Below are 24904 nucleotides of genomic sequence, written 5' to 3' on the forward strand. Positions count from 1 at the left end.
ACGTTTTCCACCCTATCACTCCCGTTTGCATTATAGCAACCGGGTTCTTTTCCAACCCTTGCGACGTGCTGTTGATGGTGGTTCATTCGACGGAGCTGTACAAATGTTCGGCGGTTCATTCAATATGGCTCCGACGCGGCACGCCCGATTAGTGGGCGTTCCTGTTGGTGCGCTGCCAACAAAACGCTTGCTGTGGTTTTCAATTTGTTTTCCAGCATTTCGGATCGAATTGCGAGCATTTTCCGTGAACTTGACGATCAGATGTTCGATCACAACGATCCTGCGACTGAACCACGCAACTGCCGCCCATTATGTGCTCCATTTATTTCCCCTCATTGCGGACTACAACGGTCGTCCGGTCGGAGAACATTCGTTCAATTTCATCTGCTTTTTGTGCCCGGCAACGCGCATCCTCATTTGTATGAGCGAAACAGAGCCCTCGTGCACAATGACGGACGAAACAATTGGAATGGATTTTGAATGACCGAGAAAATGGGTTTTATGTAATGTTTTTCCTCTGTGCAGGGTTATGTTACAGTACGTGCTGCTTCGTCCTCCATTCCATGGCCCGCTCCATGTCATTTGTTAGTGCTTTCGCATGCTCGGAACATCGTTGCCAAACGATAAAGTCGCATATGAAGCGCGTATATTGTCGATTAGCAGTTATTAGGGTTCCCGGAGCTCGACGCCGGAAACGAGGGGTTGTTGTGGTGGTTTTTATGATGGCTTCCCGGCTCGGAGGCTTACATGGAGTTTGTAACAGGCGCTTGATTAAGATACAGACCGTTTGCTACTACATACGGTGAGCGAAACGTGCGAGCGGTGTGAGTAATTGGAAATAATCAAGTTTCGATACTTCGCAGCAATGCTACGAACAATTTGAGTTTAATGAGCGGGTGCAATGGATAACAACAATTGTCGTTTGCTGGGAGGAAGTTATCACCAGCTTAATTACAATAATTTCATCACATGCCTTGATGAAATTTAACTTCGGAACTGCAAAAAATATGCAATAACATATAAGATGATTTCCAACATATGGTAAGAGTACTGGCCAAAATACATTTAGTGCTTCATCGAATTAAATTCGAAACCGATGGTACAATGGAAAAAAAATTAGAGGTAAATTTATAACGGAATACATTCAAATGATGTTCAATCTAATAGAACATTCCAGGAGTTGGGATCAAAGTATAACAGTATTAATGATTCTTTCATTAATCAAAACTAAAAACAATTAATAAAATGTTTGCATAAAATGGGTAATGCGTCTTTCTTTATGTATTTAACATCAAAGATCGATGAAATTTAAAATGAGCATGTATTATGCTTTTCAATTACGTGAGCAGATGACTCATTCAGCTTTTATTTTACAGTAAAGTCTAACTTTCTATTTACTTCCTAACAGACACTGAAACATTTATATTTTAAACCAATGCATGAAGTTTATCATAATGTAACACGTTAATGTTTTGTATTTGATTCCATTTATTAAGGATATTTCGATTTATGCTATCTATCATCTTTAATTAAGAGAAAATATTTTCCGGTAACTATAAAACTAATAACGCTACTTATAGCAATTTTTGTATTACAACTTCCGCTTAACACTAAGTTCGTAGCTAGTAGCAGAAGAAATTTATATTACGAAGGAAATGGTAACTTCCTCCCAGCAAACGAGAATTGTTGTTATCCATTGCATCCGCTCATTAAACTCAAATTGTTCGTAGCATTGCTGCGAAGTATCGAAACTTGATTATTTCCAATTACTCACACCGCTCGCACGTTTCGCTCACCGTGTGTAGTAGCAAACGGTCTGTATCTTAATCAAGCGCCTGTTACAAACTCCATGTAAGCCTCCGAGCCGGGAAGCCATCATAAAAACCACCACAACAACCCCTCGCTTCCGGCGTCGAGCTCCGGGAACCCTAATAACTGCTAATCGACAATATACGCGCTTCATATGCGACTTTATCGTTTGGCAACGATGTTCCGAGCATGCGAAAGCACTAACAAATGACATGGAGCGGGCCATGGAATGGAGGACGAAGGAGCACGTACTGTAACATAACCCTGCACAGAGGAAAAACATTACATAAAACCCATTTTCTCGGTCATTCAAAATCCATTTCAATTGTTTCGTCCGTCCTTGTGCACGAGGACTCTGTTTCGCTCATACAAATGAGGATGCGCGTTGCCGGGCACAAAAAGCAGATGAAATTGAACGATTGTTCTCCGACCGGACGACCGTTGTAGTCCGCAATGAGGGGAAATAAATGGAGCACATAATGGGCGGCAGTTGCGTGGTTCAGTCGCAGGATCGTTGTGATCGAACATCTGATCGTCAAGTTCACGGAAAATGCTCGCAATTCGATCCGAAATGCTGGAAAACAAATTGAAAACCACAGCAAGCGTTTTGTTGGCAGCGCACCAACAGGAACGCCCACTAATCGGGCGTGCCGCGTCGGAGCCATGTTGAATGAACCGCCGAACATTTGTACAGCTCCGTCGAATGAACCACCATCAATAGCACGACGCAAGGGTTGCAAAAGAACCCGGTTGCTATAATGCAAACGGGAGTGATAGGGTGGAAAACGTCGTCTTCCATCTCGACGGAAGCAAGCTATCTACGAAGGTTGGGGTAGATTTCGGATCGCATCAAATATCCAGCTCGTGGCTGCTAATGTTTCATGTTGCCATTCAGTTCATTTTAACCACCGACCAGTGTATACGTCTACGCGAACAGACCAGTGACGAGCGGGTGTAATTAATGGCACAAACTTACTCCGCTTTTTTCAATTTATTGATTTACAATATTTTGGCTGCTGTATTGATTATGCAATGAGCGATTACGATAGTGTTTTAAAGTACTATTGTTTTTAAGCATTTGTTATTTAAAAGTGATAAATTCCATCACAAAGTTTGAAGTTTGAGGATTATGTATTGTAATTAAGTAAATAACAATTAATGTATTGTAATAAGTGTAATTAACACATCAGAAGTCTTTATTTCTACAATGTCTTGTTGTACAATGTTTTTGTACAGTCTATTGTACAATCAATGTGTGCAAACGCAATCAAATCCTTGTCTTCCGATATCGTTCACGTGTTTAGTCACGTTTTGCTGAGAAGTAGAAGATAATTGCCGTATCTATTATGAGCACACAAAGGATGCGGCTAAAATGTGAAATCTTAGAATTCAAACTCGTACAATTTCTAAGCGTGTTGCACATTTTAAATGCAGTTAAATTACCTACCCAATTTTCGCGCCATGATTGCTGCCTCTCAATTATGGGCAAATGCAGGACTCAAAATACACTATGGGATTCGTAATTTTTCGTTCTTTGTATAGTCCAGTTTTAGGTCGTAACAGTGAATGTTGAATGTAGTTGACTTAATTAAGCAACAGTTTTTATTATTATTACGAGTATTTACATAAAATTAATACACTAATGCATGTATTTTTCCTACACGTAGAATTCCAACAATAACTATGGACCAAGAAATACTGCTATGCTGGCCAAAATATGATGACAGGTGTCAACTTTGCTTGTCAATAAAAATTCCACATATGTCATTTCACGATACGTGTGTATGTTTGTGTGCGTGTGTGTTTTCTTCAAGGATGACGATGATAATAACGAGGGTGTTGTGAAAACGAAAAACGAATTACGGAATAAAATATGCGTATGTCGAATTGTCGTGCTTGTATCGTTTAATTCTGTTAGCATTAGGAAGTGTGGTTACGTTGTTTCGATTTATCCATAAGGGTAACCCCGTTTCCTTTGTATCCAGTTCGCGACTGCGTCACACATTTGCTATGCGTATGATTTTGTTCGCATTTTGCTTGAAGCTTTGTTCCTAGAATCAGTGTATGGGAGCTGCAGCCGTGCATGGCCAGTTGAGTATAATTGTGGCTACGTTAATGACGACAAAAATGACCAAGGCGACGCAATCTGTCACGGAACTGGTCGGGCAACAGCGATCGATTCCCGCATCAAATTCCCCGTCATGTTTCACTCATTAAGGATGCAGTTCTGTGCGTAATCATCGTGCCCAATCTTTTGTGGTGTTTATACTTGGCGCAGTAGCTAAGGGGGGCAAGGGCAAGTGGCAAAAGTGGCATAACGCAAGCAAGGATGGAGAACAATCCGGGCGAATCGTCGGAGGTCGTGTACGGCACGCACGAAGACTCCGCAATGGTGATGTCAGAAAAGGTAAGATAAAACCAAGGAAACAGCGAAAAGAACTAGACGGTGCTGCCAAAATCAAATGCACACGGTGCGTTGCTATAGCAGTACCACCAAACCGTCGTCGACCCACCCCAAAGGCTTCCGTGTTATCAGTTTCCCAGTGTACATAAAACCAAAGCACAGTCGCCGCCCTCGCTGACAAATGAGAATGACCGATTATGCGTTCCGGTTTTGGGTGTCCAGCAGTTCCGCTTGGCGCAATGTATATGGGAAAGTGTAGGGCCTAAATCTAATTAGCTGCATATGCCCGGTCGGTTGAATTCAGTCGTTGCAATCTGGCACCGAACTTGTGGACCGAATGAATGAAGATTGTAATTGGACACCGACGTCGTTCCCATTGTTTTAGACGCGGAATGACGTCCATAAATAACTTTAAATCAGTCTTTGAGAACGGATAAACTTAGCTAAACAAAACTCCCTGACGTAGTGTACAATATGTTGAAAAAATAATTTAATGTAATAAGCATATTGTCCAATCGTTTAGTCATAACGTTTACAACCCAAAGTGAAATGCATCAATGAGTGCAATCCGGTCCTTCACTCATCGTACACTAGTAGATTGCGAAATATGATTACGCATGAACACTAATCTTTGTTTACGTTTTGTTTGCTACAGGTGCAATCTCTGGCCGGGAGCATTTATCAGGAATTCGAGCGTATGATTCAACGGTACGATGAGGACGTCGTCAAAACACTCATGCCACTGCTGGTGAACGTGCTCGAATGTCTCGATTCAGCCTACCAAACGAATCAAGAACAAGATGTAGAACTGGAACTGCTTCGAGAGGACAACGAGCAACTCGTAACACAGTACGAGCGTGAGAAGAATGCCCGCAAACAGTCCGAGCAGAAGCTGCTCGAGACGGAAGATCTGGCCGAGCAGGAGAACAAAGAGCTGGCCAGCCGTCTCGAGTCGTTGGAAAGTATCGTGCGCATGCTGGAGCTAAAGCACAAGAACAGTATGGACCATGCTAGCAGGCTGGAGGAGCGTGAATCGGAACTGAAGAAAGAATACAGCAAGCTGCACGAACGGTACACGGAGCTGTTTAAAACTCACGTTGACTACATGGAACGCACGAAGCTGATGATGGGTAATTCAACCCATTCGCAGGCTGGATCCGCCTCCGAACGGTTGGATGTTTCGCGATCCCGTTTAATGCCCATGATGCGCTCAACCGGCCCCGTTTCGTACGGGTTTGCTTCGCTGGAAAATTCCACTATGCTCGATACGGAAACGTTATGCAGCGAGGAAGACAGTGGACCGGATTCGGGACCACCGTCATTGCAGAATGAAATCGAAACGAAAGCCACCGAAAAGGTGGAAGAAGTGGATTCGGCAACAACACCGGGAGATGGTATGGCAACGAGCTCAACCGCGAAAGTGCTCCAGAGTCCGACTACTGGAGGTGTATCGGGCAAAACAACCACAAAGAAGGAGCAACGTTCAGCCAACACACTCTATCAGGAGCTGTCGTTCCAGGATGATAATTTGGAGAGCGAAGAAAACGAAATTACCGGTGCCTGGGTACATCCCGGAGATTATGCATCATCAGGTATGAGGGTTATCATGAGGGTTTGCATGGAAGCGTGGTGTACATTTCATCATAAACATGTGCTACAGAACACCATTAATAGAACGATTTTTCTAGCAAACCATGACTTCCTCTAGCATGGGTTGCTATAGATTCTTTTTTTTTGTCCATGTACACTGACCATCAATCACGTGGGTCCAAACATTAACGTTTTTTTGTCGCAAAAAAAAACTTAAAATAATAAGATCATTTTCATAACGTATTTTAACTATATTTGTGTAATAACATTATGTATTAACTCCAATCAACTCCAACTCCGGAATGGTCATGCAATGTGATTGATTTATTTCATTTTTTTTTTGTTTTTCATCAATTATGTATTATCGTTCACATGTTATGATTACGATTACACGTGCACACGCATCGTTCATGCGTATGACATGTCGCAAAGCACTCTTAACGCTTCTCTTTACTAATTGCTCCTTTTCTTCCATACGCTTTTCTTCTACCTTGCAGCTAACGATAACTTTTTCGGTAAGTGCCACACATTACACGTTTTTTAATGTAGTTTTATTTTGGTTTTACATTATACTAAAACTTTGTTGCTTGTTGACACGTTTTGTTAAACATCGTTATTTCTTTGTTATCCTTTAAGGTATGGGCAAAGAGGTTGAAAATTTGATCATGGAAAACAACGAGCTGTTAGCGACCAAGTGAGTATTGTAAATCATTCGAATTATCATTCCCATAATAACAACACCATTCACATCTGTTTCCACTAGAAATGCACTGAACATCGTGAAGGACGATCTAATAGTGAAAGTGGATGAACTGACGGGAGAAATCGAAATTCTTCGAGAAGAGCTAAATGCGGTAATATTGGCACGCAACAAACTGAAGGCAAAGGTTACCGAGCTAGAGGAGGAACTGAAGAAAACGAAAGCTCAAGTAAAGCAGGCATCATCATCAGCAACCGACCAAGAGGAAGAAGGTGATGTACCGATGGCGCAGCGCAAACGCTTTACCCGCGTCGAGATGGCGCGCGTTCTGATGGAGCGCAACCAGTACAAGGAGCGGTTCATGGAGCTGCAGGATGCGGTACGCTGGACGGAGATGATGCGTGCCTCGCGGGTCGAAACACTGGATAAGAAATCAAAACAAGGCATATGGAAGTTTTTTAGTAATCTCTTTAGCTCCAACGATAGGCCAACGAATGAGTCCCCCGGGCGACTTCATCAGCGGTACGGTGGCGTAAGTGCGCAATCGCACGGTGCCGCCTCGCTGCTGCCTGCCATGCCCGAGGGACGAATGCTCATTGGGGCAGGCAATAGCGGCGGTGGTAGTGGTGGTGGTAGTGGAGGCAGTATCGGTGGGTTGGTAGGTGCCGGCACCTCGACTGCTCTTTTACGCAGTGGCCATGCAAGCAACATATTGGTGCTATCGAAGGAACCGGAACTAACGCAATCGGAGCGTGCGATGCAACGGCGCCGGGACCAGTACCGGCAGGTAAGGGCACACGTACAGAAGGAGGATGGTCGGCTGCAAGCGTACGGTTGGAGTTTACCTAGTCTAAAGCCGGCGAACGCTACGGGCGCGAACGGTGGTGTTGGTGGTATCGGGGGTGTTGGACGTCCTACAGGCAGTGGAGTGCCAGTACCGGTTCCCGTATACTGCCGCCCGTTGGCTGAAGCTAGTCCGCATATGAAGGTGTGGTGTGCCAGTGGCGTTAATCTGCAGGGCGGTTACACGAAGGACGGTGGCTGTATTGTCGGTGCGGCTAGCATATTTTATGCGAAAGACACCACCGGTGGCGGTGCCCAGATCACCGAGCTTACCGCCGACGAGGCAACGGTAGAACCGAAAGATTTGGGTGAACTATTAGAACGGAAACTGCTCGCCCTTGGTGGCCCAACTTCGCTCGATGCGGACGGTGAGCTAAGTTCGTACGTATGGATCTGTACCAGTACTCATTCTGCCAGCACGGTCACGGTGATTGATGCTAAAAATCCTTCCGAAGTGTTGGATTCGTTTCCGGTGTGTCAGAACCACTTACTGTGCATCTGTACGGTTCGTGGTGCTCTGGAAATGGACTACGCAATGTTGGAAAACAGCGAAGTTACCAAATCGGGTAAGCTGCTTATCCGACTATCGAGTGGCATAGAATCGATTGTAATTGATTAACACCTTTCCCTGTAGGTAAAATGCTTGAAAAACCCGGCGAATCTCCTGATGATATCGGCAAGGTTGCGTATGAAAGGGTCGTACGCGCGCATGCCGATTCCGCAACTACATCGGCGGATGAGGGCAAAGTTACAGAGCAAGCACAAGAAGTGGTACCACCATCGGACACAGGACCGGAACAAGCTACCGAAGCTAGTAGCGACCGTGATCTTAATCATAACAGTAAGGTAATGATTACTGCTGTTTGCACGATCGTTTCTCTCCGCTTTGATCCTAATGCATGCCTTTTTTGTGTAGCCCTCCGATGAAACTTCGGATAATATCAACCTGGACACAAAAGACATTGCGATTGCGGTCGATGGTAATGATAATACGATCGGTGAGACGACCTCCTCGCCCAGCAGGCAGCAGCAGTCGGCGGCTGCGATCGAGGAATCCATTTCCTCGATCGGACCGACGATGTGGCTGGGTGCCCAAAACGGAATGCTCTATGTGCACAGTTCCGTCGCAAGATGGAACGTGTGTTTGCACAAAATTAAACTACCGGACTCGGTACTATCGATCGTGCACGTAGAATCGCGTGTTATCGTAGCGCTCGCGAACGGAACTTTGGCCGTATTTCGGCGACAGGTAAATGGTGAATGGGACCTTAACAGTTACCATCTGTTAACGCTCGGTTCGCCGAAATATTCCGTGCGCTGTTTAACGATCGTCGGTGATAAGGTTTGGGCCGCACATCGCAACAAGATCCACGTGATCGATCCAATAACGCTGTGCATTCTCAAGTCGTTCGAAGCGCATCCACGCAAGGAAAGCCAAATCCGTCAGATGGCAACTACGGGGCTGGGTGTGTGGGTATCGATAAGGTAAGATAGGGATGATAGAGGAAAGGATCGCGTGGGGTAGACCATAAGAAATGTATGGCTTTTCTTTCTTCATTAGATTGGACTCCACTTTAAGGCTGTTTTCGGCGGAAACATACGATCATTTGGAAGATATCGACATTGATCCGTACGTGTCGAAGATGCTGGGAACCGGCAAGCTCGGATTTTCCTTTGTACGCATTACCGCATTATTGGTATCGTGCAACAGGCTGTGGATAGGTGAGCATTATACTCGTGAATGATTTCCGTCCCTCTGGATTACTCATGTGTATTGGAATTTTAGGAACCGGTAACGGTGTAGTGATTTCCGTTCCACTGACTGACGCTAGCGGGGCTTCCAATACACCGTACTCCCCGCGGTTCGCCAATGCTCAACTTTCGTTCCATGGGCACCGCGACGCAGTGAAGTTTTTCGTGTCCGTACCGATGAACCCGCCCAACCAGGGGTTACCAACCACGTCGAAGGATATGCTGGTTATATCCGGTGGCGAAGGTTACATCGATTTTCGGTTAGGTAAGTACCGTGTAGAAGTACCGCTTTTATAAACCTATCCTAGATTGTGCTGATGCTTTCTAGGTTGTGAACAATGTGTTTAAAAAGCTTAATGTTTTGTTAAGTTTGTCATAAATTTAACGTTGAGATGCCCCCATACCCATAGAATATATACGTTCAGACGATCGCATGCGCTGAACGTTTATCCTTATTGACTATAGAACCACTTTTAAATCGTAAAATGTCAAATGTTCTATTGTAAGTTAAATGAATGCCTGACAAATTCGCTGCTAGTTGCATGTGCCCGCATAGAATCGTTAATTTTATTGTTAAGAGTACAATAATTCGCAACCAATTATGATTTGCAGAGGAAATACATAATTCGCATATTTATTTGTTTACCGCGTAACTACGTCTAACTGCAAGCTACACGTAATACACATATATATATATATAAATTGTCTTTTACAATCATTTAGCATTAAAGTGCCTTCGTTGATAGTATATTTTAAATATGTGTTTTAAAAGTATTGCTGCTGGTTTGCACTTTAACCGTCTCTCATGGAATGAAAAATAATAATCTAATTGTGTTTGACGTCGTATTGTAGGCTGAACAATAGTTCCTTATTCCGTGTCCTATAGATGTTCGTAAAACTTGGATAAGCAAATGTATCGCTTTAGTTCCACTCCGTCACATTATTGTTCTTTCTTCCCTTTTTTCTCTTTTTCCCTCTCTTTTTTTCTCTAGAAGAAATAGTAGAAGATGTATGCGATGCCGCAACACACTTATTAGTTTGGCGTGTTAGTTCATCGTATGATGATGATTTATCTGTTTGTAGCTAAAATTAGCAAATTTCCATAGAAGAACGTATAGTGAAAATCAAAAACCAAACACAAAAAAGGGAACCAGTTCCACAAAACGGTCCACATGAAAACCCTCGAATTACGAAACAAAACACAAGTATCCACCCCTATAATTCACGAACATATTTGCGAAAGGTATGTTGCTTTTAGTTTGTTTTTTTATTCCTTTTTTGATAATGTTTTTTCTTCTTGTTTGCTTTGTCGGTTTCTTTCACTTATTTGCGGTTAATGTGTATGCTGGGTTTGTAAAGGATGTAAAGTTTGTTACTCTTGGGTTTTGCTTTATTATATTGTATATTTGCGCTTTTGCTTTGAAAACGTTTTTTTTGTATTCCCTGTTTGTAAATATGCCTGGGAAGGTGTGGAGTGTTTTTTTTTACACGAGCCTAGTTATTCCGAATTTTCGCTATGTAACCATGGCAGTTTATTGTAGAGTTTGGATATGTTTGATTCTATTGTAATTTTTTAATAGATTGATATTTATAACCGTGAAATGTATGGCCAGTACTATAACTAGTTAATATTGTTACTTCATTTTTGAAACAATATAACATTCTTTGTAAAATAGTTATTATAATAACATGATTTAAAGTAGGTGAAATGTTGTTTACATTGGTTAGTTGTCTGTGCAATGGCAGAAATAGTTAAAAAAGGAAACTAAATTGATGGTTTTGAATTATCTTTTCTTTAGTGCAATATTTTCAATAGAAATTTATAATTTTGATATCGTTTTTCTTTTTGTTCAATTTGCTTTCCCATATCTTTCCCTTTTTCCGTACTATTCCGTCCGTTAATGTGCATTCGTTATCGGTTTTGTAGAAAATGTGTTACATTTAAATAAATTATGGTTGCTTACTTCTAAAAAAAAACTTACATATCTAGACGGACTTTCATTGTTCGATATGTCTGTGTAATATAATGCGCAGTGAAGTTTGCCTATTGTGTGTGCGCGCGTACATTTAAAAATAAAATATTTGCATTACAATTTAATTCTCATTTCTCACATTTGTTTTCTTCTCTCAGGTGACGGTGATATGGAGGCCAGTGTTGAACTCGAACCGAACCAAACCATAGAGAATCGCAATGAAAAGAGCTACATTATCGTGTGGAAAGTCAGCAATCGTTAGGTCGGACTGCGGGTACAAACGATCAGCTTACCCAGTATAATCATGGCTTTACTTTAGACAACTTTACGCATAATCCCTGAAGGCGAGAACAAATTTAATTACTTCTTGTACTCTAGATACACTAAATCCGCTGCTGCATGATGATAACATCAAAACACAAAAACAAAAGTTCACACATACACATACAACAAGTCATCCAACTAATAGATGCCGTGTCTGAGAAACGGTACAAGTATTGCCCCTTAGCGTTGTTCCAGGTTTGTGGCCGGTTGTTCTTTTTAACGCGTTGTGTAGTGTCAGTTCATTTTGCATAAAATAATAATACTGTACTAGAGAGTTAAACAACCCTCCCCACAAACGTATAGATGAAACCTTAACAGCGTAACATCAAACATTTTATGTACCATCTAAATCCAGTCCCTGACAAACACAGCACTGGAGAAGTTGTGGAGGAAGTTTTTACGACAATGAATTTGTTGTGTCGTTTTACAAATTGTGTATTGGCAAACAATGAAGCTAAGTTAGTGCGAACGAACAGAACGGTAACCAATAACTCCCTGTCCCTTCCTTCCCTAACACGCCAAAGAATAAGTTTAGCAGAGCGTTTGTGTCCCTATCGATACTTAGGAAAGGAGGACACATTGAAACAGTCGGACAAGCGCTATACACATATACTATTATTACGAGCAAAATTATGTGCGATGGTTATTTTGTATTATGCGTAACAATACCATTAATATTTATCACAACAGTAGTAGTAGTAGCGGTATGGTGAGCTAAATGATCGGAGCGATTATGAAAACCACATCAGACGCATATACAGACAAGAAAAGATCGCAAAGCTTGTGCTACACATACAAAAAGAAGACTAGCATAGTTGCTAATACAATTTCAACAACTTTTTTTTCCTCCTTTTCATAAACATACTTAAGCTGATTTGTTTTAATTGTGTATATATTAACAATGTTATACTATGAGTTGTATTTAATTTCTCAACTAAGTTTTCTGGTTTAAGTCGTTTTCACCTGTGTAATGTATGTTTAGTCATTTTAAAGGTGTTATATGTTTAAGATTGTTTTTATTGTTTTGTTTAATTAAGATCTATCCCAACAGCAGTCGATCAGTTAGGAAATATGGTTTTAAACACTAAACAGTCAACACAGTGATCATAGGCAAAGTTAGATAATTTTAAAACTTGCATATGCATGCGGAAGTCGTAACAGGGTAGAACATTACTTGATTACGTTACAGTGTTTTAATTCTTCGGTTGATAATGTGTTTGCAAGTTGTAACTGTAGTGGAACCATTATTCAATTTCCTAGTAAACCGTACGTTAGTTAAACCGTAACATGCTATTTAGGATGCAGTTCTTACAGCTTTGCTGCTACGCCAGCTGCACTTTCTTAGCTATGTTTTAATTTGTTCGAATATTGCGTACATACTTTTGTTAGCGTACCTCACCCGAACGACGACAGTTGAGCGATAAAATTTGTAATGTAAAAAAATACCCATTTGAAAACAGAAAAACAGCAAATACAAGTAACCAATGCATTAATAATTAAGTTATTTATTCATAATTACGGGACGGTGTGAATGAAATGCATTCGAACGAAATGAAGTTCTTCTAGAAGGTAGTGACCAGGTGATAAATGTTATTTTGAGACGTTATCTGTTGTATTACATTTTAGATTATTCTAAGAATAGGTGAGTATTTTTCTTTTTACTTGTCTCGTTTATGCATTATCAAAAGCGTCAACCATTTAGTGGTTTTCGTCGTGATAATGACATTACGCTCATGCGATCCTGACGAATTGTCGATTCTTTGCAGGTTATAAAAATAAAACAAAAATATAAATATACACAAAATTATAATGCAAATTTTTGAAATCATTGTGCTAACATTTGTTTTCAACAACCCTGCAGTCATCCGGTTAAATATCATCTCCTGATTTGGATGCTCTCTTGTTATATGAAACGCAGCGCTGGAGCAATTTTTGGACGCGTGAATCTCGGCAGATGCGAAATTCCTCCATACAAACGAGCCGTTTTTCGATTTCAGACACCAAGAGAGCATGACATCCTGAGAGGTGACATCAATTCCTCTCCAGCGAGCGTGACAGACGATCCTCTAATACATTGGCTAACACCACTGCGCATACCATCAAACTCGTGAGAACGATCGCTAGTGCAAGTGAGATAGATGACACGCCTTTTTTCCATAAGGTCCTTCGCATCAACCGACGGAGAGTTTGAGATTCACGCGTACACAAATTGTTCCAGTGCTGCGTTTCATGTAACAAGAGTCCATCCAAATCAGGAGGTGATATTTAACCGGATGACTGCAGGGTTGTTGAAAACAAATGTTAGCAAAACGATTTCATAAATTTGCATTATAATTTTGTGTGGATTTTAAATGAGAATGTAACGTAATTAAGTGAAACTAATGGTATTATTTGTTACATGTTTGTAAACTATCATGCGGTTGTTATTAGTTGCCGGTAAATTGATTAATGAATTATTGTGGTTTTATTTTAATTTTAAGATTATTAACTGTTTTGAAAATTGTCTCAACAATGAATGGTCTGAAAAATCGTGCAAATGAAGATTTGTTTTTTTTAAACATATTTTTGTTTTATTTTTGTAACTAAGCATTATAAGTAAGAAAGATCATGATCACGTGGTGTCTACATTGTTGAGGATAAAAAATCATCCGCTCTTTACTGGTGTTATTATCCAATAAAACTTGTATTCTTTTACTAGTATTATTAAAAACGGAAAGATAATAAAATAGTTAGCTGATAACAGATTGTAATAACAACCCTGTAACAGTTCTGCTATAACGGTACTTCTCCTGTATGCTATTATCGTGTGCGTGCTTATCAGTACATGGAGAACCTTATGGAACGAATCTCATCTCATCTCGTGTCATCTATCTCATTTGCACTAGTGCTCCTGGTCTCATTAGTCTGATTGTTAAGCTTTCCCATGCATTAGTCTGATTCTTACCACCCATGTATTCGGTGGTGCCGGCAGTCCATATTTCGTGGATGTGGTAAGTATTGCAGCAAGCCAACAATAAAAAATGGAATCTAAATCGATAACTTTTCTGCTTCTGTTTCCCACCCGTCCAGATTCTATTCTAAAATTCTACCATCGGGCTGCTCCAGCCCGTACCGGATGATGATCCACCGCTGATCCAGTTCCGTGCCCTGCAGTACGCATTATTTAGCACCTGCTTCGTGGAGATCCTTGGGGGTGTGTTCTTCCCGATTACAGCGATGTAGCAAGCGAAAAGCAACACAAAGCAAACGTTTTAAGCGTTAAATTTGACTGAAAATCAGAATAAGAAAGAATACGTACGTGTGATAAAGGTGCTAAAATGGCTCTAAAGCTGCACAATGACACAATTTGGAAAGAGGGAACAGCGTTTTGGAGTGGCAGTCAGTGAGGGTTTGCTACCTGAATGCGAACTCCACCTGTTACAAAAGACTGCCCGTTATGGTAAATTTCCATATTGCTTAATCCGGTTTTGCTAGCACTTTTCCCGGTGCTAGTGAGTTAAAATTTAATTAAACTTTTCTTCATTTTTTTTGTTAAAATAGTAAAATCGTGGTGAATTTCTTGTTTTGGCATTAGCAAGAAAATAAGTTATAACATGTTAGAATTTATACAAAATTATAGAACACTCAATCACTAATAGGGCGGGTTTGGATAAACCATTTACAGGCGTGAACTATTGTTAATTATTGGGAAACGGTAATTTTTCTGGGTACAGAGGAAAGGCAGATAAACATTGTAAACCAAAAAGAAGACAACAAACAAACATTATTTTTTATTAGATTCTCGTTATCCGTTAATGGATTATTGTGATTTTATTTAAATTTTAAGATTAATCACTGTTTTGAAAATTGTCGCAATAATGAACGGAAAACTTGTATTCTTTTACTAGTATTATTAAAAACGTAAAGATAATAAAATGGTTAACTGACAACGGATTGTAATAACCACCCTGTAACAGTTCTTCTCCTGTGTGTTATTATCGTGTGCGTGCTTATCAGCACATGGAGAACCTTATGGAAAGAAAGCGTGTCATCTATCTCACTTGCACTAGCGATCGTTCTCACGAGTTTGATTGTATGCGATAGCGGTGGCAGCCAATGTATTAGAAGATCGTCTGTCACGCTCGCTGGAGGGGAATTGATGTCACCTCTCAGGATGTCATGCTCTCTTGGTGTCAGAAATCGAAAATCGGCTCGTTTGTATGGAATTGCGCATCTGCCGAGATTCACGCGTCCAAAAATTGCTCCAGCGCTGCGTTTCATATAACAAGAGAGCATCCAAATCAGGAGATGATATTTAACCGGATGACTACAGGGTTGTTGAAAACAAATGTTAGCACAACGATCTCAAAAATTTGCATTATAATTTTGTGTGGATTTTGAATGAGAATGTAGCGTAATTAAATGAAACTATTTGTTGCATGTTTGTAAACTATCATGCGGTTGTTATTAGCTGCCGATAAATTCATTAATGAATGCTGATAATGTCCGTGGTTTCTATTCGAGTGGTTTTATTGAAATTTTAAGATTATTCACTGTTTCGAACATTGTCTCAAAAATGAACGGTCCGAAAAGTCGTGCAAAAGAGGATTTGTTATTTTTTAATATATTTTTGTTATATTTTTGTAACCAAACATTCAATTTAAGTAAAAAAGATCACGTTCATGTGGGGTCTACATTGTTGAGGATAAAAAATCGTCCGTTCTTTAGTGGTGTTTTTAACCAATAAAACTTGTATTCTTTTACTAGTATTATTAAAAACGTAAAGATAATAAAATAGTTAGCTGATATCAGATTGTAATAACAACCCTGTAACAGTTCTGCTATAACGGTACTTCTCCTGTATGCTATTATCGTGTGCTATCTCACTTGCACTAGCGATCGTTCTCACGAGTTTGATTGTATGCGCAGTGGTGTTAGCCAATGTATTAGAGGATCGTCTGTCACGCTCAATGATACCATGCGCGAGCGGAACAGCTGTGTGCGCGCTGGAGGGGATAACATTAATTCCCCTCCAGCGCGCACGCAGCTGTTTGCGCGCTTGAGGGGAATTGATGTCGCCTCTCATGATGTCATGCTCTCTTGGTGTCAGAAATCGAAAATCGGCTCGTTTGTATGGAGGAATTTCGCATCACGCTCAATGACACGCGAGAGTGGAACAGCTGTGTGCAAACTGGAGGGGAATTGATGTCACCTCTCATGATGTCATGCTCTCTTGGTGTTTGAAATCGAAAATCGGTTCGTTTTGAGCGGGGAGTTTGAGCGAGATTAGGGATGCTTTCCGTTTAATCGATCTTCCTTACACTAGCGATCGCTCGAGCGTGGTGAGCTCATTTACATTTGTTAACTACAACGAGGAGAATATACAAACGCAATATAAACATAATAATGAAAATTTTGCCGTTATAAATTATAATACTTACCCCATCGAATCGATTATTACAAACAAAACGTATCATGGGCAGAACCAACAAAAAAAAATTGACGATTCGTACTGTCTATTTATTTAGCGAACACATTTCACCGCGGTTCCTTCGTTTTAGTTGTTTCTTCCCTCGTTTGTTTTTCACTTTGGACTATAAATATATTAACGTTTATTTACAAATATTAGTTGTTGTTGTTTGCTGTTTTTTTTTGTTGTAATTTTTGTTGCAGAATTTTCGTCTTCATGCGAATTTTTTTTCTCTCCTTTTTTGTCAGATTTTGCTGCCGGTTTTTTTTGCTGCTTTTATTCCACGATTTTTATTTTCTTCTATTCTCAATTTCACAACCATTATGTAATGAAAACTTGCTGGGAAGCATAAATTATGATTATCTTATTCCTTTTTCTGTGTTTTTTTCTCTCTCTCCCTCATTCTCTCCCCCTTTTTTCCTCGTTTTAGCTTTGTAATATCGAGCAGTGTGTTTCGCTTTGTTCTTCTCATTTCGGTGTTTCGATTTAAAGTGTGTTTGTTTTTTTTGTTTGTTTGACGTGTTTAAATTTCTAGCGCTTGTGTTACTCATGTTATACAATAGAATGGCACAACAATTATTTTCAATTTTCCTATTTGTGTTTCAGTGTACGGTGTTTGTATGTATGCAGGCATGTAATCCCTCCATGCATGCTATCGTTTTACGTCTACTTACTCGCTTGCGATGTTTGCTGTATTTGTTTGTTTTTTTTTTCATTTACTGTGTATGTGTTTGTGTGGAAATTTTTAATCACACCGTTTATTAGTATATCGAGAAGCGGTTCTACCTCTAGCTTCGTGAATCGTACTGTGGATTGCCGTTCAGCTTTAAAGTAACACTAACCCAAACACGTTGCACGTAGAACATTTCAAATCGAGCAAAAATTCGACATCAAAGTAAGGAAGAAAACAAAAATCACTCATCAAGTACAAGGAAGACGCACAATAACAAATTCAATGCATAAAAAATGCAGTTTTTGTATCCCCTTTTCTAATAGGATACCGGCACAACTGTACCGGTAACTACCACAATTTAAATTGCGCGGAAAGCACCGAGGAAGAATTTTTTGTTACACTATTTTGCGAAGACTTCTTGGGAGTTATTTCCTTACGGCAACGAACACAACCACAAACCAATACCTGCGTTCGCACACCGTACTCTAGCACAAACCCAAAGAGAGCCCAATGGTAAGCAATGTTAACGTATTGCAGTACCGTCACCCTAAACTATTGAGGCGCGCGCCATCGCCATGCATTTAAATATCTGTTTTGCGTATTTGTGTATTCCTTTGTCGCGCCATTTTCTGCAGTGCACTCCTTTGCAGCCCGTGGTGGACGAAAACAGTTTCCTTTATGACTTTTATGCGCAGCGCAAACTAGAAGTAGTCGTTTCGATGAATATATTTTACACGTGGAGGGGACATTTTGCACATGTCTCTTCTGCCGGGAGTATTGCACGCGCGTAGCACGAGGTTTTTTGGATTTCCCTCCTGGTTGCGGCACATTATGCACATTCTGCTCTGCTTCGCTTCATCATCACTTCGACATAATTGCTTAATTATCGTTTGTTATCGTCTGGGTTTTTTTGTTTAATTTCATTGTTTTTTTTCTTTGTTTTTTACTGCTGGATTGCTCTTCTGTAATTCTAACAACTATGACGTGAAATAACTATGAAAATTCCTCGATTTTGTTACACTCTGCTCCACACTGCTCCTCCGTTCCTGGCGTTTGCCTAATGCCCACACCGACATACAACAGAGCCGAGCATCCTTTCACAACATAACGCACATCTACGCAGTCCACCGAATTCACCACACACACACACACACACATATACATACACCTCGACCGTATCTAATTGTGTGTACGTACGCGGTACATTTTGTTACATTTGTTTGCGGTGTTACACGTTGTTCTAACCATCTGAGTTCTTAATTGCAGCTGTTGAATGTGGCTCACGGGGGGTGGGGTGGGGTGGGTGGTTGGATGAGGGGGGAATTTGGGGGACTCTCTCACTCTCAATGTCATCGCCCCCCGCAAAGGGCCCACATTTTTAATACATGCATGCGCTAATTAAGCCGGGAATAACAATCTGGAAGAAGGTCCTTGCCATTTTGAGCTCTGTTGCACACACGCGTTGCGTACGGAGTGAGTGTGCCGATGCCGAATATGTGAGTCGTGAGTTACGCACATAACCTAAAACGACAAAACCCACCCACGGTGGCGGCTGTATGTTTAAGCGTGTTTATACCATGTTTATACTTAGCGAGAATAATGTAACTAAATCCTGGGCGTACCGCCGCATTCGTAGACACAGTGTTGTGCGCCCGGTTGCACACACCTAAGAGCTATGTTAATGGTTGTAATTGTTGTTTTGCTGTATTGTTTGTTCTTTTTGCTATTTTTGCAGTGTTTGTTTGTTTGTTTGTTTCTTGGTTGGTGGTGCCATGTGTTGGTTTTGATTCGCTGTTTTAGTTTTCGATTTCGATTGTTTTGTTTTGATTTTGCTACCATTTTACACTTAAATAGACGGTTTTAAAGGAGACGAAAAAACTCACTCATCAGTTTCGTTATTGTAAGTATAGGACTGTTTCAGTTTTCGTTAATCAATTCATTTGATTTTTGTTTTGCTTTGCTTTTCTCTCTCTCTCTTGTTTTTTTTTCTTTTGTAATTGCTTACCTCACACACGTTCCACGCTCTCGCTTACTTTCTTCGATTTTGTTTGTTTAAATGTATTTAACCTTCCTGCATATACCCAGTTTGCCATTGGATGACTTTAGTTTTCAGTTTATATATTTTTGTATGTGTGTAGGTGTATGTTTGTATGTCGCTGTTTTTTGTTTCGCAAATACGCATATGCGTCCATTTTCATTGTCTCTTCCGAAAGCTCCTTAAACGTGTATACTTCGAACGGTAGTATCATTCGCTTCGATTGCCATTTGCTTTTATAGTTAGATGTTCTTAACGCCAGCATTCACTGCTATAAAATAGAGTATCCCATTGACCGCCGCGTATTATTTGCTTGCCGTTTCATTTTGTTTGCATTATTGACCATTTTCCCGTGATGTACTCTGCCGGTATCATGCAGGTATCTCTTGTACGTGTTGCTTATTTCGTTTTGTTCTCTTTTGCTGCACTATTTTACCATATTTCTCTGATATGTCTATGTATTTAGAACCTATCAGTTACTGTACTGTCCATCTAATAATGTGGTGAGAGAGACACACGGCCATTCGAAGTCGCATTTAGGCAATAAAGTTTTCTTTTTCTTGTTGTTGTTGTTTGCAAAATTTCGGCTAGCGCGCGTACAACTAAACTATACAACACAAACACAACAATTTCGTTACCTAACGCAGAGTGTAAACAAGTCTCACACAACATTTATATGAATTGTTTTTGCCCGTTTTTGGTTTGTTTTGTTGTTTTTTTTCTTCACTGTTTTGGTTCACCCTAGCTTGCACACGCTTTACTCATTGGGCACGTTAGCTTCGCTTGGTTTGTCTTCGTCGGAGTCGAGCGACAGACAGTTCCGCAGGAAATCCTCCATCGAACGGTACACGTGCTCAATTACGCCGGTAAGATCGTGACCTTCGTCGGCGTAGCTCTGGAAGGAAGAAGGCGAACAAGAAAAGGAAAAAGCGATTACTATCGGACCCGCGCACCAGGCGACTCATTAACGGGAGAAAAATCTAAATTAATGAAAGACTGCACAAGATGCAAACGAAAAACGAAATTATCAAACTAAGTTTTTGTTGTTGTTGTTGTGAGTTGAACAATATTCAACAAAGTACTAGACTATGGTATGTGGTTCGTGTGTCATTAAATTGAGTATAAATATTAAAACATGCTCATCCGGTACGCTTGTAGTGTAGATTGGAGTCGTTTTTAATGAGCCTTTTGTTGTGTGTGAGGGATGAAGACGAATAAAAAAAAAACCAATTACAGTGTTTGTCCCAGAAGCAAAGAGTCTCGCTTGGGGCAGATAATTTTGGGGATACACTTTGACACGCACAAGTCGGTGCTGGGAGCTTTCAGATCGATACGACGGGTTGAGTTATTGACATGGTGCAATGGAGGCGCCCAGTACCTCATAACCGACTACCTAGTCTGTGTTCACCTTGGCATGGTTCCACAACCTCCCTACATCCTAAAATCGTCTACAATTGACTTCTTACTGATTCCACGGTTGATAAGAACGTTAAAAAGGCAACATTGGGACTCAAGAAAATGTCAAATCAGCCCTTAAAGTACATTTCAACAGGGGCATACGAAGGTTTAGAGGTCCCGTATTGGAAGACCGCAGAGTTTAATTAATATGGGGTAAACCTATTTTTGAAAGGACCCGAAGCCCTTCGCATACGAATTTATTTTGAGTTTTCGACAGGCGATGGAGGCGCCCAGTCAAACTGAGCTCCTTGTGACTGACTACATGGCACGTATTCTCCTCGGTGTGATAGACTTCCTATCTATTTCATCTTTCATATATTCACAAGATTGGGCCTCATTTGAGGGTATCCAAAGGAATGTCAAAGTAACCCTCAAGTACATCCCAAAAGAAACCTAAATCTTAACGGCTTGGAAGTCCTATATTAGAAGACCACAAAGATTTATTGACGAGGGATGAGCCTATCTTACAGATCGATAAAATTATATACTGATCCGATGAATAAAAATATCTCAATGTTGTAAGCCCCATATTTCCGAACGAATTTGTTTTGAATTTACGACATGACGCAATGGAGGCGCCCAGTCATTTTGAGATTCTGGAGGCTATTTTTGCTCTACATGGCATTAATACATTTCGGTCTGATGGGGAGGTCTCCTATAACTCCAATATGTCTCACCTTAATTTCTGCTTTCTTGTGTCCACGAGAGTGGGACTTGATTGATGATATTCAAAAGAATGTCACGACAACCCTCAAGGTCTTCCCAAGCAGCCTTCACGGCTTGGTAAACTTTTCTGCAAATATGTATCGATGCCAGATGTGCCTTTTGTGAAGGTAATTAAAGTGTTGTACTAATCCAAACAAAATGTAATCATTTTTAATAAGGCTCATTATGCTTGAGAAAGTCCCTACATATCCCTTGAAGCGATCTTGCTTCATGACCTTTCCCTTGACCATTAATGGGATTTGTTGAACTGAAAGTGTGGTGGATAACTTCTAGTGGAGCTACACCTAATGGAGCTACCGCTAAACGCTAATCGCTATTTTCATCACAGATCCTTTTCGACGCAAAAAACAGTGTCGTTTAAGTATGGTAGCCTAGGAAAAGAAGAAAATATAACTTGCTAAAAGGGCAAACTCATTCAAACTAGAGAAGCGAAGAAAAGCGCAACAAACAGAATCGTGAATATGCACTCAAAAAACTATCAAAATCGAACGGATTGCTACCGAAGAACAGAACCGAATCTAAATATAATGCCACCCCCATACTGAATGTCACTACTGGAATGGAAGAATATCACCAAACAAAACGCTCAAAAACACACGCATACAATTTTGAATTCGTAATACAAGTGGCAATTCGAAAAGCAGGTAAAGAAATGAATGTTGGTTATGTCGGGTGGGGGGCCGTAGGGCAATAGCTAAAACAAATGCAAAATAAATAGCAAAAACTTATACGATAACCTAAAAACCAAGGGTACACTAAATGTAATCAGTCGAACAGCTGCATGGTGAGCATATTGAGAGCGAACTATTTGTTTTTAATCATACTATAGTGAATAAAAAAATGTTTTGGCCAATCATCTAGCTAACGCTAACTTGTTTGTTTTGTTTGTTAATGTTATCATTATTATTACGTATTGGACTAAGGCGTTCATAAGGATAACAAAATCTATTCAATCAGTAGTTTTTTCACCTGCACCAGAAATCGGGAACGCATTACTATACGATGTCCTTTCCAGGCAATTAAATTTCGCGCAAGAAGAGTCGTATGATGTAGCATGTTTTGATTGCACTCAGAAGCTCTCGGTCAACATTTGGTCTGTTTGGCCGTACAAAACGCTCGGGTTTTTTGTGTTCGGTTTTGTTTTTGTTAACACATTTGGTCATAGTTACGGTAGGCGTCTTTTAGCAAATTCCCCCTTTTAGCGCCCAGCACAAACGGTGGTTGGCACCGGTTCGCATGCTTGCATGTTCACCCACCACAGGAAAGCGCGGGATACACTTACCAGATATCGAAATATCGTCCCAGACTCGGAAAGGGAACGGGCGAGCTGTATACCGTGCTGGTACGGTGCAGTTACATCGGCTAGGCCATGAATGAGGAAGTACGAGTATGACGGAATTTGGCGCCCCTTTTGTGTGGCGTCCGCCTCGACGTACGCTTTGTAGTTTTCGGCCGGCACGCCGAGGATGCGCTCGGTAAATATGGAATCTGCAAGTGGGCAAAGGATTGTACAGAACCGATGCGGGATTGGTGACTGTCGCTCTGCCACTCGATACTTACTGTAGTACAACCAGTCCGTAATGGGCGATACCGAGATGCCACATTTGAAGACGTGTTGCTGTGAACCGAGAATCATCGCAGTGACATATCCACCATAGCCCCAGCCCCAAACACCGACACGAGTTTCATCGAGAAATTTCAGCGTGTCCAGGAGATACCTGTGGGAATGAGCAACGAAACATAATTAGCACAAACTCACTACCAGACCGCTCTTCTATGTGTATGTGTCTGTTGTCACCTACCGCAGCACGGCGATTTGATCTTGCACCTCTACACCGCCGAGATGGCGATACAACGCTTGTTTGCCTTGTCCCCGTGCACCGCGCACATCCAACCGTATGTACACTACGTCGTTGTGGCTGGACATGTACGTGCCCCAGTCAATTTTGAACTCTTCCGACACGGACGTCGATCCGGGCTTACCATTACTAGCGCATTACCGTGAGAGACACATTGTTTGCATTAGAGTATGAGATGCACACACTGGTGGACATATACTTACACCTCAACCAGCACTGGAAATGCGGCATCGCGGAGCTCCTCTCGCCAGCTCGGTGGCAGTAGCAGCTGAACTGCTGCTCGCGTACCGTGCGGCAGCGGAATCTCGAACGAGCGTTGCGACGGTAGGGCCAACTCCTGTAGCTTGCTCGCGTAGAACGGTCTCGTATCGTACAGGACACGCATCAGCTTGTGATTATGGGCGGCATGTACCACTGCAAGACATGAGGCTCATTATTGAAGAACGAAGTTCCGGATGTTAAACATTAACAGCTACTTACCAGCTAGCGGAAGACCGGGACCTTTACATTCGAGTATGTAGAACGATATCCCGCTGTGTTGCGAAACGTACGGCTGTGAGCTGACGAACGCATCGAAGTACGAGCAGTTGCTGTAATAGTATCGGCTACCCCACAGCACATCACTGAGATCGCACGTGATGCAGGTCGGTTCCGTTCTGAAAATGGGGGGAGTGATCAAGAAATAAATAAAGCGACACCAATGTTTGCATCGGGGGAAGCAGTACCTGCGCAACTCCTCACTGACCGGATCCTTCACCACGTACAGATGCTGCTGGCCGGGTTTCTTCTCGTGCGTGCCCAAATAGTAGACGAGATGGTTAACCGTATCCCAGGCCAGAATGCGGATCACCTACGAATGGTGCAGGAAAAAAAACACAAAAGCCTTATAGATCGCCAACGCCATCACGCCGGCCGGTCATTATCGTCCACTTACCTCGTAGCGACCGTGGGAAATCACAGCCATTCGCTGCTGTGTGATTGTGATGTGCTTGATGTGGGTGAAATGTTCCGTGCCGGTTTCCTGAATGCCCGCCATAAACAAAAAGCTGTCCCCATCGGGTGAGAATATCGGATGAGGTAATATATCCAGCCATTCGTTTTCCGGTGCCCGCTCCGAATGATGCTGTGGAAGAAATGTACGGGAGAAAACGTTTCGTTAGACTGGCTCATTGAATTCCGTTCCGTAGACATAATAGCCCCATAGGCTCGAGTTCACACACAGTTTTCACACACATATACGTACCTCGACACATTTCCACGTGGGGCTGTAGCAGGATGATACCACCGTAATGTTTTGCGAGCGTGTCAT

The 24904-nt window shown here is 41.4% G+C and overlaps 2 protein-coding genes across 3 annotated transcripts in view; one reads left to right on the forward strand and one right to left on the reverse strand.

Moving 5' to 3' along the window:
- The first annotated feature begins 4024 nt into the window (after nucleotides 1-4024).
- Nucleotides 4025-12877, forward strand: LOC128301537 (JNK-interacting protein 3). Of its 2 annotated transcripts, XR_008287347.1 has the most exons (11): nucleotides 4025-4216; nucleotides 4869-5805; nucleotides 6301-6318; nucleotides 6440-6497; nucleotides 6567-7912; nucleotides 7981-8192; nucleotides 8263-8831; nucleotides 8908-9068; nucleotides 9133-9363; nucleotides 10091-10341; nucleotides 11230-12877. XR_008287347.1 is itself a non-coding variant. In XM_053038080.1 (10 exons), the coding sequence occupies exons 1-10, from the start codon at nucleotides 4139-4141 to the stop codon at nucleotides 11331-11333; spliced, it is 3714 nt and encodes a 1237-aa protein (XP_052894040.1). In that variant the 5' UTR covers nucleotides 4025-4138; the 3' UTR covers nucleotides 11334-12877. The 2 variants fall into 2 exon arrangements, 1 of the variants encoding a protein (XP_052894040.1); XM_053038080.1 differs by lacking the exon at nucleotides 10091-10341.
- A 4072-nt stretch (nucleotides 12878-16949) lies between these two features.
- The window catches only part of LOC128301337 (dipeptidyl peptidase 4), a 13438-nt gene continuing 5483 nt past the window's right edge, over nucleotides 16950-24904 (reverse strand). Inside the window, exons 9-17 of the mRNA XM_053037763.1 lie at nucleotides 24839-24904; nucleotides 24530-24718; nucleotides 24321-24445; nucleotides 24076-24251; nucleotides 23799-24009; nucleotides 23539-23724; nucleotides 23297-23454; nucleotides 23019-23224; nucleotides 16950-20447 (exon numbers count right to left, since the gene is read on the reverse strand). The exon at nucleotides 24839-24904 is cut by the window's right edge and continues 64 nt beyond it. Coding sequence (XP_052893723.1) covers nucleotides 20310-20447; nucleotides 23019-23224; nucleotides 23297-23454; nucleotides 23539-23724; nucleotides 23799-24009; nucleotides 24076-24251; nucleotides 24321-24445; nucleotides 24530-24718; nucleotides 24839-24904 — 1455 coding nt within the window. The 3' untranslated portion in view covers nucleotides 16950-20309. The remainder of the gene's footprint in view (nucleotides 20448-23018; nucleotides 23225-23296; nucleotides 23455-23538; nucleotides 23725-23798; nucleotides 24010-24075; nucleotides 24252-24320; nucleotides 24446-24529; nucleotides 24719-24838) is intronic.

The sequence above is a fragment of the Anopheles moucheti genome, chromosome 3 (genome assembly GCF_943734755.1).
Source record: "Anopheles moucheti chromosome 3, idAnoMoucSN_F20_07, whole genome shotgun sequence".
NCBI classification, from domain to species: Eukaryota; Metazoa; Arthropoda; class Insecta; order Diptera; family Culicidae; genus Anopheles; species Anopheles moucheti.

What these genes read in the sequence shown, in the direction of transcription:
- LOC128301537 (XM_053038080.1), top strand. Translation starts at nt 4,139, where the DNA reads ATGGAGAACAATCCGGGCGAATCGTCGGAGGTCGTGTACGGCACGCAC. An exon ending in AACGAGCTGTTAGCGACCAA is followed by an intron (nt 6,498 to 6,566) that starts GTGAGTATTGTA and finishes TGTTTCCACTAG; the next exon opens with AAATGCACTGAACATCGTGA. An exon ending in TTACATCGATTTTCGGTTAG is followed by an intron (nt 9,364 to 11,229) that starts GTAAGTACCGTG and finishes TTCTTCTCTCAG; the next exon opens with GTGACGGTGATATGGAGGCC.